General features: G+C 42.7%; 1 protein-coding gene across 1 annotated transcript; it reads right to left on the bottom strand.

The window, feature by feature from the left end:
• Window positions 1–663: 663 nt before the first annotated feature.
• LOC139402396 (purine nucleoside phosphorylase LACC1-like) lies at window positions 664–8,968 on the bottom strand. Its single transcript, XM_071146383.1, has 5 exons — window positions 8,261–8,968; window positions 5,706–5,884; window positions 4,367–4,535; window positions 4,034–4,259; window positions 664–2,453 (listed from the first exon to the last, which is right to left on the bottom strand). Exons 1-5 carry the CDS (start codon window positions 8,787–8,789, stop codon window positions 2,246–2,248), a joined length of 1,311 nt encoding a protein of 436 aa, XP_071002484.1. The 5' UTR covers window positions 8,790–8,968; the 3' UTR covers window positions 664–2,245.
• Between the last annotated feature and the right edge of the window lie 3,080 nt (window positions 8,969–12,048).

Genomic DNA, 12,048 nt, shown 5'->3' with positions numbered 1-12,048 from the left:
TGAGATCTGCCAGCTCCACTATGTGTGAGTGTGTATGTGTACTTTCAGAGACTGTTAAGAGATCCCTTGGCACTTACCACACAGTGCTAACCCTGGATGTTGTCCTGGCTAAACTCTCCACCTGGCCGCTCGCACTAAAACTCTCAACCTTACATAGATCAGTCCAACACCTAAGCCATTAAGACCAGAGTTCTGAACGTGTTCATAGGGTTGATGGTATTGTGAGGACACTACCGTGTTTAGAGGCCTGTATCCCCCAGTGTCTTGACTCATTCTCCCAGCAAAACATACCTGCTTATAACAAAGCTAATACTGCCCCCTAGCGCCCAATGTCTGCAACAACACTACCTATAATATCTATAAAGCATTCCGTCCACTCTGTCTCCCCGCTCTCTCTGTCTCCCCACTCTCTTCCCTCTCTGTGTCTGTCTCCCCACTCTCTTCCCTCTCTGTGTCTGTCTCCCCCCTCTCCCCCTCTCTGTGTGTCTCCCCGCTCTCTCTGTGTCCCCCCCCCCTCTCTCCACCTCTCTGTCTGTCTCCCCACTCTCTTCCCTCTCTGTGTCTGTCTCCCCCCCCTCTCTGTGTCTGTCTCCCCCCTCTCTGTCTGTCTCTCCCCTCTCTCTGTGTGGCTAGGTTATTATATTAGGACAGATTAAGCACAGCTGTTGGTCTTAATTAGTCAGGTTTAATTAAAGTAGCTGGTGTGGAACTTATAAAATGCAGTGAAGATGTGTTTAACAGTAGCTTTAATAGACCATGGCCTCATAAAACACTAAAATACAAGATCATACAAGATAGAGAGACTTTATATGCCTTGCTATGGAGGTTCTTTTAATCAAACTTTCTATATTGGGTTTTCATTTATGTGCACCCCACATGGCCTATTCATACAGACGTGATTCCTGAGATCTTTCAAATAAAGAGATTGAGACAAAGATAAACAAACAATGCATTATCGTATTTGTGTGAGGATACAGTATTATTTTGGTGGTGCTATCGCCACCTTTTGATATATCAGATCTCCTGCTACTGTATTTCTGTGGAACCAAAATAATGTCACCAAAATAATTCTGTATCCTCACACAAACACAATAATGCATTGTGTATGAATAAGTGTTTGCATATGAAGTGAATATTCATGGGAAGATTAATCATATCTGGAGTGTACCGCTTTTATGTTGCATGCAACTTTACCACAGACAGATATGGCTACATGTGCATTTAATATACAGTACCAGTCAAAAGTTTGGACACACCTACTCATACAAGGGTTTTTCTTTATTTTTACTATTTTCTACATTGTAGAATAATAGTGAAGACATCAAAACTATGAAATAACACATATGGAATCATGTAGTAACCAAAAAAGTATTAAACAAATCAAAATATGTTATATGTAAGATTCTTCACAGTAGCCACCCTTTGCCTTGACGACAGCTTTAATCACGCTTGGCATTCTCTCAACCGGCTTCATGAGGTAGTCACCTGGAATGCATTTCAATTAACAGGTATACCTGTTAATTTGTGGAATTTCTTTCCTTCTTAATGTGTTTGAGCCAATCAGTTGTGTTGTGACAAGGTAGGGTGGTATATAGAAGACAGCCCTATTTGGTAAAAGACCAAGTCTATATTATGTTAAGAACAGCTCAAATAAGCATCGGGGCGGCAGGGTAGCCTAGTGGTTAAATTGGACTACAATCCATAATGACTTTAAGACATCAAAGTCAGTCAATGTGGAAAATTTCAAGAACTTTTAAAGTTAAACCATTGTGTCTTTGTGAGACGCAGAGTAGGTGAACGGATGATCTCTGCATGTGTCTTTCCCACCGTGAAGTATGGACGAGGATGTGGGATGGTGTGGGGTGCTTTGATCGTGACACTGTCAGTGATTTATTTAGAATTTAAGGCACACTTAACCAGCATGGCTACCACAGCATTCGAGTGGCGCAGAGATACTCCATCCCATCTGGTTTGCGCTTAGTGGGACTATCATTCCTCATGAAGCTGGTTGACAGAATGCCAAGAGTGTGTAAAGCTGTCATCAAGCCAAAGGGTCACTACTTTGAAGAATCTCAAATATAAAATATATTAAACACTTTTTTGACTACATGATTTCATATGTGTGATTTCATAGGTTTGATGTCTTCACTTTTATTCTACAATGTAGAAAATAGTCAAAATAAAGAAAAACCATGGAATGAGTAGGTGTTCTAAACCTTTTGACTGGTACTGTACATAAATTAATTCAGTGTTCTGAACTACTGAAACAGTCAGTAGTTCCTGTTTCGTCCATCCACAGGAAGCCGATCTGCGTTCCGAAGTTAAGCCCGTCCCTGACGTGTGAGAAGAAGGCCTCAGGGTGACAGGATGTGCACAGGGTCACGCTCGGCCTGTCAGTCACCGTGTCGTCATGGATACGCTCAGGCAGGACCCCTTCCCTCTGGAGAAGTATTCTGGAATGGAGAACGTAGAAGTTTAAAAACACAGGAAAAGAAGAGACCCTGATCTACACAATGTAGATTATTCTACTTTAATTATTCCATGGTCAGCATGCCCCTAGGGTGAAATATGTGTTCAGAAGAAATACTGCCCCTTTAGTTGGACTCTCCATCATTCTGCTGGTTAGATTGGTAATCCATTAACCTGATGGGACTAATGATCATTTCAATAGTATCACCCTACACAACCAGTATCCACTCACAGAGATCACTCCCAGGGCATGACCTTTGTCTTTACAATCAGATGAGTGGCTGAGGGGAACTGACTCTATGGTAGTAGATCAGGGAGAGTGGTAACCTGGTAACACCCTATAGGAAATCAATCAGACGACTCTCCAGCCTAGCAGCACCTATCATAAAAACCACATCATAGTTTGACCTCATAGTGACCTCATTATTGACCCTGTGGAATTATTTCAACTGGGAGTCAAAGCTTTTTTTATTATCAGTGATTTAAGGACATTACGTCAGAGAAAGAGTGGTAAGGCTCAAGCAACTGAATGTAGACGAAAGTCGAAAGCGAAGTCGGGTGAAGTGCAACTGCGACAGCCTGAAGTCTGATATTTATAGATTTTTGTAAATTATTTTTATTACCACTTTTTCTCTCCAATTTTGTGATATCCAATTGGTAGATACAGTCTTGTCCCATTGCTGCAACTCCCATACGGGAGGTCGAGAGCCATGCATCCCCCGAAACACGACCCTGCCAAGCCACACTGCTTCTTGACACACTGCTCGCTTAACCCGGAAGCCAGCCGCACCAATGTGTCGGAGGAAACACCGTACAACTGGCGACCGTGTCAGCGCGCATGCACCAGTCCGCCACAGTAGTCGCTAGAGAGCGATGGGACAAGGACATCCTGGCTGGCCAAACCCTCCCCTAACCCGGACGATGCTGGGCCAATTGTGCGTTGCCTTATGGGTCTCCCGGTCGCGGCCGGCTGTGACACATTCCGGGATCGAACGCGGATATGTAGTGCCTTAGACCGCTGCGCCCCTCGGGAGGCCCGGAAGTCAGATATTAATGTGGTTTTCCAACAGCAAGGCTCAGATCAACATGGCAGTGTTGCCAATGTTTAGAAAGGTTTTTCTTTCTATGTCTCCAACCCCCATATCGCACACTCACAAACTGGCATACTATATGTGTACAATGTACAATCAGTGACAGAGAGACTCAAATATCACATTAATTTGTATATATCCAGTGTATACACGAATCGCGACAAAGATGGTTCCTGTTTCAGTCATGTCTTTGATCGCGTTTCCGTGGGTAAAAGACTAATGATTGGTTGACAATAGAGCCTCCCACAATGCAAGCGATGGCTGCAGGAGGGAGCTGGTGTAGAGCAGCTGCAGAAACTTGCTCACAAGATGTTTGTAAAGTTCATGCAGTCGACATATAGACAGGCACAAGTCGGACAATTTTTATCCCCATAATGCAACACTTTGAAAGGCAGTGACCAAACGGACGCTTTGAGAAAACGGACGCTTGAACGCGCTATTTGTCTATGTGTTGTATAGTTGGCCAAACCTACCTGGTGGCTAGTCGTATGTTGACATGAGGCCTGGTCTCAGCCATGTCAGGAACACAGTCAGGGTGGATAGAGTAGAAGTCTGCAGCCTGCTCTCTCTCCAGTGTAAAACAACAGGCCCCCACCGACGGCCCGATCACCACGGTGACGTCACACGCCCTGCTGCCGAATCCCATCACCATGGCATTGACTGTAGCCATGGCAACACCCATCAGGGTTCCTTTCCATCCTGACAGAGGGAAACACAAAGGAACACTTTATAATGACGCACCAGCAGACATCTTTCTAAGGAATATTAATACTGTCTTGTACTTAAAGTGTATGTGTGTGTCTCACCAGCGTGAGCTACTCCGATGACCCTGGCCACGGGGTCAGTGAAGAGGAGGGGCATGCAATCAGCTCCTGGCGCAGCTATGACAACACCTCTCTGATTGGTTACGATGCCATCATAGTCGTGTGGCTCATCTTCCTTTCCCATCACCCATACGTCACTGCTGTGGTTCACCTGGCAGAAACAGCTATTCAGCATTAACCACTTAATGATGTCAGTGATGTTTTCTACAACCCACTGGAGTGAGTGTTACACGATGTACAGGTGCACTACCAGGTGCACTACCTCCCTGTGCCATAACGGTCTAGACCTCAATCAATCAAATGTATTTAATAAAGCCCTTTTTACATCAACAGTTGTCACAAAGTGCTTTACAGATACCCAGCTTAAAACCCCAAAGAGCACGCAATGCAGAAACACTCCCTAAAAGGCAGGAACCTAAGAAAAAACCTAGAGGAACCAGTTTAAGAGGCGCGGCCTGTCAGAGTGCAAATTATGGGGGGCCATGAATGAGACATGAATGCCCCTAAATGCAACAAAGTCAACTTTGGGGGGGTCTATAATTAATTCTAATTGAACCATTCTCCTATTTATTTAAAATGCTTTTTTTTCTTCTACAGTGGTAAATATTAAAGGAGAATTTTTCTATGTCTGAAGTAAATCTAAATGTTTTATGTAAATGGCCTGTTATAGAAGGGTCCAGACCAACGTTTCCTCTCATTTTTGTTGATTGTCAGCTCATTTCAGGTCTGCTGAGTGCAAACTTGAACGTTGTGAAAATTCTGTGCAACTTCCGGTGCGTGTTTACCGTGAACACAGGCTGTACCCGCTTTAAGTTAAAACTAACAGTGGTCAAGTAGGCTAGTGTGGCTATTTGATCATAATGTAGGCCTACCAGAGTGGCCTACCATCAAAAACTATGGAGAAAATGCATCCTTGTTGTTTATGAGAAACTTACCCCAGCCGCGATTCACTTCCTCATTGCTTGTTGTTCAGTATCAGAGCACGCAAAATACATGAACAAAATCTAAAAAATACCCAAATATGTATTTTTAGAAACGGACACACTCTCAGTATAGTGATGCAGGTCTTTAGACGTTGTACACATGAAATTGTGTCATTCGGAACTTTATCCGCAACCGCTGTGTGGCGGAAACTTGACCAAAAGGGATTATAACTCTGGAGATAAAGCGTGTGCACACACATGAAGTCCCGTGAAAAAAACAAGAGAATGTCAAATTATAATTCACACTCTGTAGCCAGTCTTCTTCTGGTTGACCTCGAGGCCATGTTACACTTACATCCAGGGAGGCTACATTAATGCTATTTGCTGTGCTGTGATACCTTGACCAGGTGCAGGCGTCGGGGGTAGAACCCAGCCTTCTGGGCTAGTCGGCGGATGTTCTCGGCTACGAGGGTCATGGGGTCTCTGCGTCTGGAGCTACTGAACAGGTTGAGAGAGGAGAGGGTGGAGATGGAGGAAATACCTCCTGTACGTGTGGTGAATCCATGGGAGAAACAGTCTACACACACACAGAGAGAGAGACAGAGTGGGGAGAGAGCGAGAAAGAGAGAACGCAAGTATTTCCTGTGACTGTGTCTCAAAACCAAATGTTTACCTGGCCCACCACTCCACCTTGAAATTGAACAGCCTTGAACAGCCTGGTTTGACCAGGTCCACCTAAATCAGCTCAATGTAATTGAAGAATCCAAACAATCTAACCACTTCTGGGAAAATTGGAAAACTCTAAACAAACAACACAGAGTTATCTATTTAAAACGGAGATGTATGGATAAACCTCTTCTCCAATCTTTTTGTCTCTATAAAAAACAGCAAAACATATACATGATCAAATACAAACCTTAGAATCAACTAATAAAGTCTTCCAGAACCCACCGGATTCTCCAATTACATTGAATGAACTACAGGTCAAATGACAAACCCTCCAACCCAAAAAGACCTGTGGTGTTGATGGTATCCTCAATGGAGTGATAAAATATACAGACCACAAATTCCAAATGGCTATACTTAAACTCTTTAACATCATCCTTGGCTCTGGCATCTTCCCCAATATTTAGAACCAAGGACTAATCACCCCAATCCACAAAAGTTGAGACAAATTTGACCTCAATAACTACCGTGGGAGCAACCTTGGGGAAATCCTCTGCATTATCATTAACAGCAGACTAGTGCATTTCCTCAGTGAAAGCAATGTACTAAGCAAATGTCAAATTGGATTCTTACCAAATTACCATACGACAGACCACGTATTCACCCTGCACACCCTAATTGACAAACAAACAAACCAAAACAGAGGCAAAGTCTTCTCATGCTTTGTTGATTTCAAAAAAGCTTTTGACTCAATTTGGCATGAGGGTCTGCTATACAAATTGATGGAAAGTGGTGTTGGGGGGGAAACATATGACATTATGAAATCCATGTACACAAACAAAATTGGCAAACAACACACACATTTCTTTCCACGGGGCCGTGGGGTGAGACAGGGATGCAGCTTAAGCCCCACCCTCTTCAACATATAGAGAATATGTATATGTATATGTATATGTATATATATAAGAATTGGCAAGGGCACTAAAACAGTCTCCAGCACCCGGCCTCACCCTACTAGAATCTGAAGTCAAATGTCACTGTTTGCTGATGATCTGGTGCTTCTGTCCCCAACCAAGGAGGGCCTACAGCAGCACCTAGATCTTCTGCACAGATTCTGTCAGACTTGGGCCCTGAACGTCAATCTCAGAAAGACAAAAATAATAGTGTTCCAAAAAGGGTCCAGTCACCAGGACCACAAATACAAATTCCATCTAGACACTGTTGCCCTAGAGCACACAAAAAAACGACACATACCTCGGCCTAAACATCAGCGCTACAGGTAACTTCCACAAAGCTGTGAACGAGCCTAGAGATAAGGCAAGAAGGGCCTTCTATGCCATCAAAAGGAACATAAAATTTGACATACCAATGAGGATCTGGCTAAAAATACTTGAATCAATATTATTGCCCTTTATGGTTGTGAGGTCTGGGGTTCGCTCACTAACCGAGAATTCACAAAATGTGACAAACACCAAATTGAGACTCTTCATGCAGAAGAATTCACAAAATGGTCATGTTAATACCAACCAAATCATGAGAAAACAAAAAAGATAATTACTTGACACATAGGAAATAATTAACAAACAAAAACAGAGCAAACTACAATGCTATTTGGCTCTAAACAGAGTACACAGTGGCAGAATACCTGACCACTGTGACTGACCCAAAATTAAGGATAGCTTTGACTATGTACAGACTCAGTGAGCATAGCCTTGCTATTGAGAAAGGCTGCCGTAAGCAGACCTGGCTCTCAAGAGAAGACGGGCAATGTGCTCACTGCCCACAAAATGAGGTGGAAACTGAGCTGCACTTCCTAACCTCGTGCCAAATGTATGACCATATTAGAGACACATATTACACAGATCCACAAAGAATTAGAAAACAAAACCAATTTTGATTAACTCCCATATCTATTGGGTGAAATACCACAACCCATTTTTATGTTGATTTATTTTCCCTTTTGTACTTTAACTATTTGCACATAATATGACATTTGTCATGTCTTTATTGTTTTGGAACTTCTGTGAGTTAATGTTTACTGTTACTTTTGATAGTTTATTTCACTTGTGTTTATTATCTAGTTCACTTGCTTTGGCAATGTTAACATGTTTCCTATGCCAATAAAGTCCTTACATTGAATTAAGAGAGAAGAGAGGTGCATGGAGGGAGGGGACAGGGGTTGAAGAGGAAAGAAGGGAGTGACTATTCACTGGTTGCTGAATGAGTCTTCAGATAATTCCGCATAATATTACACTACAGTAATAGATACTGTATTACACACACCTACCTGAAATGAAAGTGGACCTCAGTATGGTGACGTCTCCTTTAGCTGGTAACTGCTGCAGAAAGCTTCTGACCTCCTCTCTGATCTCACTGACAGATGGAGCTAAAGGTGAGTCGCATTGCACATGACCATGGCACGGGAGGTCATTGGATGTGACGTACTCAAATGTATACACCTCCGTGTAAAGTTGCTCAATGTATGCTTCAAACATCGGTCTCCTTTTTTTTGAGGTGAAGACCCGAACCGTTCGTAAGTCCAGTTGGTCCACGGCTAGTTTGAAACGGTACCAAGACTCCGTAACAGTGGTGTAGTCCAATACGTGGACGTTTGTCTTCTGACTGAAAAACGTTTCCAGCAAAGACATCTTGTTCTCGCCGTTTGCATTACAACGTTGACCGTGTGGTCCGAATAGTAGATATATCTGAAAGCCGACATCGCTCCTACCTGTGACGCTTTTTACTTGCCTCTCCACGCACGAGCTGTGCTGCGGACACCGACAGTGAATTAGATCTATAATGAAGACTTCTGACATGTTGTCAAGTAAATGCAATAATGATATCCAATAAACGGAAATAACTTAACTAATAGTTAAAAGCTTCTCTACAAGTGTGTTATCAATGATGCATTTCAAAGAGGCGATGTGCCTTTTTACGCAAAGAGGAACACATTTTCATGCGTCAACACGCCGCTTTCAGAAACTCCAGGGAGTTTGAACTTCCTCCTTGAATAGCACTGTTCCCGCCCTCCGGGGTTGTCACTAGTTACCACCGCCACAAAGTCAAAATGGTCTCTAAAAATGAGCTTTTTTGTCTTAATTTAAGGTCAGGGTCAGGCATAGTGTTAGCAGTGTGGTTAGGGTTAGGTTTCAAATCATATTTTAAGAAGATAAATTGTAGAAATAGGCGGGGGTTTAGCCATAATTATGACTTTGTAGCTGTGGTAACTAGTGACGTCCGCCCGCCGCGGAAATTCCAGCGCGGGGTTTCTGCGACGGACTGTACACAGGTAAACAGCGGTAACCCAATATATTCTTTGACCTTTCTGACTGTTCCTCTTCAATCCCTTTTATTGTTTTGGAGACGCATAACTTCCTCATAGCCATACCATTCATACTGTATCAATAATGTTTGGCCATGTTTGTGCTGGTCTGGTTTAGATGAAGAGGAAGTAGAATACTGTAAATACAAACAAGACAACAGACAAGTACAGAAGGTGTGCTCAAGGGTGTGCTGTGTCAGGTGATTATGACTCAGCTCATTTATCTTCTCCAGCTCTCAATTGCAGGATGTCGAATTTAATCGAAAGGTAGTGTTGGCATTAAAAAATAATGCCAACACCTATTATTTAGAGTCCATATAACTTATTAGCAGATCGAGATGAAGAATAGCTGCCCCACCCTGGCGCCTGAACTACCTGCGCCTACATCGCTGGGATTGCCTGTGTCTGCTTCGTCATCGAGTTCGGCTCCTTTCCCTTTCTCTGGATCTAACGGGGCTCTGCCTGCTGTGGGAGGTCTGGACCTATCGCCGGGAGCTGCGGGTGTACACTACCCTGCTTCTTGTGGCCATTGTATTGGGCAGTTCGATGGTGAGAAATGTCTCAGTACCTGGAGAAAAAACTTTGTGCTACCCTATGGAAAGTCTACACACCCCTAGAATTTCTTCACATTTTATTGTGTTACAAAGTGGTATTGATTTTTTAGTTTTTTTTCCAACAATCTACACAAAATACGCAAAGTGGAAGAGAAAGTATTTTAAAAAATGGTATTCATGAAAAATTAAACACTAATATACATCGATTAGATAAGTATCCACCCCCTGAATCAATACATGTTAAAAACTCATTTGGCTGTCATTACAGCTGTGAGTCTTCTTGGGTAAGTTTCATAAGACACTTGCATTGTGCAATATTTGCCCATTATTCTTTTCAAAATTATTCCAGCTCTGTCAAGGTGTTGGGGATCATGGCTAGACAGCAATTTTCAAGTCTTGCAATAGATTTTCAAGCAGATTTAAGTAAAAACTGTAACTTGGCTACGTAGGAACGTAGGAACATTCACTGTGTAGATTTGGCTTTGTGTTGTAGGTTAAAAAGATGCTAGAAGATGAATTCCTCTCCCAGTGTCTGTTGTAAGCAGGCTGAAACAGGTTTCCCTCTAGGATTTTGCCTGTGCTTACGTCTATCCTCTTTCTTTTCATCCTGAATAACTACCCAGCCTTTGCCGATGTCAAGCATACCCATACCATGATGCAGCCACCACCGTGCTTAAAAATAATGAGGCAGTTACTCAGTGATGCGTTTAGTGTTTCTTTTTTGAATTACTTTAGTACCTTTAGTACCTGCATGTTATTCTGTATATTTCTATTCTTCTTTTCATTCTTTCATTTAGGCCATTATTGTGGAGCCACTACAATGTTGTTGATCCATCCTCAGATTTCTACCATCACAGCCATTGAACTAGCTGTTTTAAAATCAATTCATTGTGACATCCCTAAGTAGTTTCTACTTATCCTGCAGCTCAGTGCAGAAGGAAGATGGCATCTTTGATGTGTCTGGATGGTTTAATACATCCAATCATCCATAACCTAATTATTAACTTGACCATGCTTAAAGATAATATTCAACGTCTGATTTGTTATTGTTATCCATCTGCCAATCGCTGCCCTTCTTTATGAGGCTTTCGAAAACCTCTCTGGTCTTTGTAGTTGAACCTGTGCTTGATTGAGGGACCTTACAGATGTTGTATGTATGGGGACATAGGTAGATAATTAAAAAATAATGCCAACACCTATTATTTAGAGTCCATATAACTTATTAGCAGATCGAGATGAAGAATAGCTGCCCCACCCTGGCGCCTGAACTACCTGCGCCTACATCGCTGGGATTGCCTGTGTCTGCTTCGTCGTCGAGTTCGGCTCCTTTCCCTTTCTCTGGATCTAACGGGGCTCTGCCTGCTGTGGGAGGTCTGGACCTATCCCCGGGAGCTGCGGGTGTACACTACCCTGCTTCTTGTGGCCATTGTATTGGGCAGTTCGATGGTGAGAAATGTCTCAGTACCTGGAGAAAAAACTTTGTGCTACCCATGAGCATGAGGACACAACAAAAATAAGCTGCTCCCAAACATTTTAAACCTGCATAATGAAGCTGAGTCTATCCTAGTTTATGTGAGATTCAATGACATTATGAAGGGCAGCTCAGAACAGCTGAAGATGTATTTTAAAGAACTGATTGGGTCTCTGCTTGACACCAAAAAACACCCCATAATATCTGGCCCTCTGCCCTCCTTAAATTGTGGCATTGAGAAGTTCAGCAGACTTTTAGCCCTCCATAACTGGCTACGTAACTATTGCAGCCCTGTGTGTGTAAAATGTATTAACAATTTTGATACACTCTGGAAACAAAGCTAATTTTTTAAGGAGGATGGGATCCACCCAAATCATTTGGGTTCCTGGATCCGTTTACAGCATTATAAGGCTGCGTTGAGACAATGACTTATCAATGACCATTATCATTGTGTCGCCGAGTTGTCATAATGCTTCAGCAAATGTACATGATCCTAGTTTCATTGGTAGACACAATGTAAGTAACCTAATATATGTCCCTCTAACTGCCCTGAATGCCTCTGCTGATACTACAGCTATTGTATGCTGTAATTATTTGCCTATGAACCAGAGTTATACTATTACCACTGAGGAGGTGTGCCCTAGTAGGAAGTCCACTGTGTGCAGCTCACCCTACACTAACATAAATAACATGAGCATGTCTACTTCTGCTAAGCATTCCAGTTAAGC

Source organism: Oncorhynchus clarkii, chromosome 3 (genome assembly GCF_045791955.1).
Source record: "Oncorhynchus clarkii lewisi isolate Uvic-CL-2024 chromosome 3, UVic_Ocla_1.0, whole genome shotgun sequence".
Lineage (NCBI taxonomy): Eukaryota > Metazoa > Chordata > Actinopteri > Salmoniformes > Salmonidae > Oncorhynchus > Oncorhynchus clarkii.
Note: the sequence above shows the minus strand (reverse complement) of the source record. Positions and strands in the feature narration are given on the sequence as shown.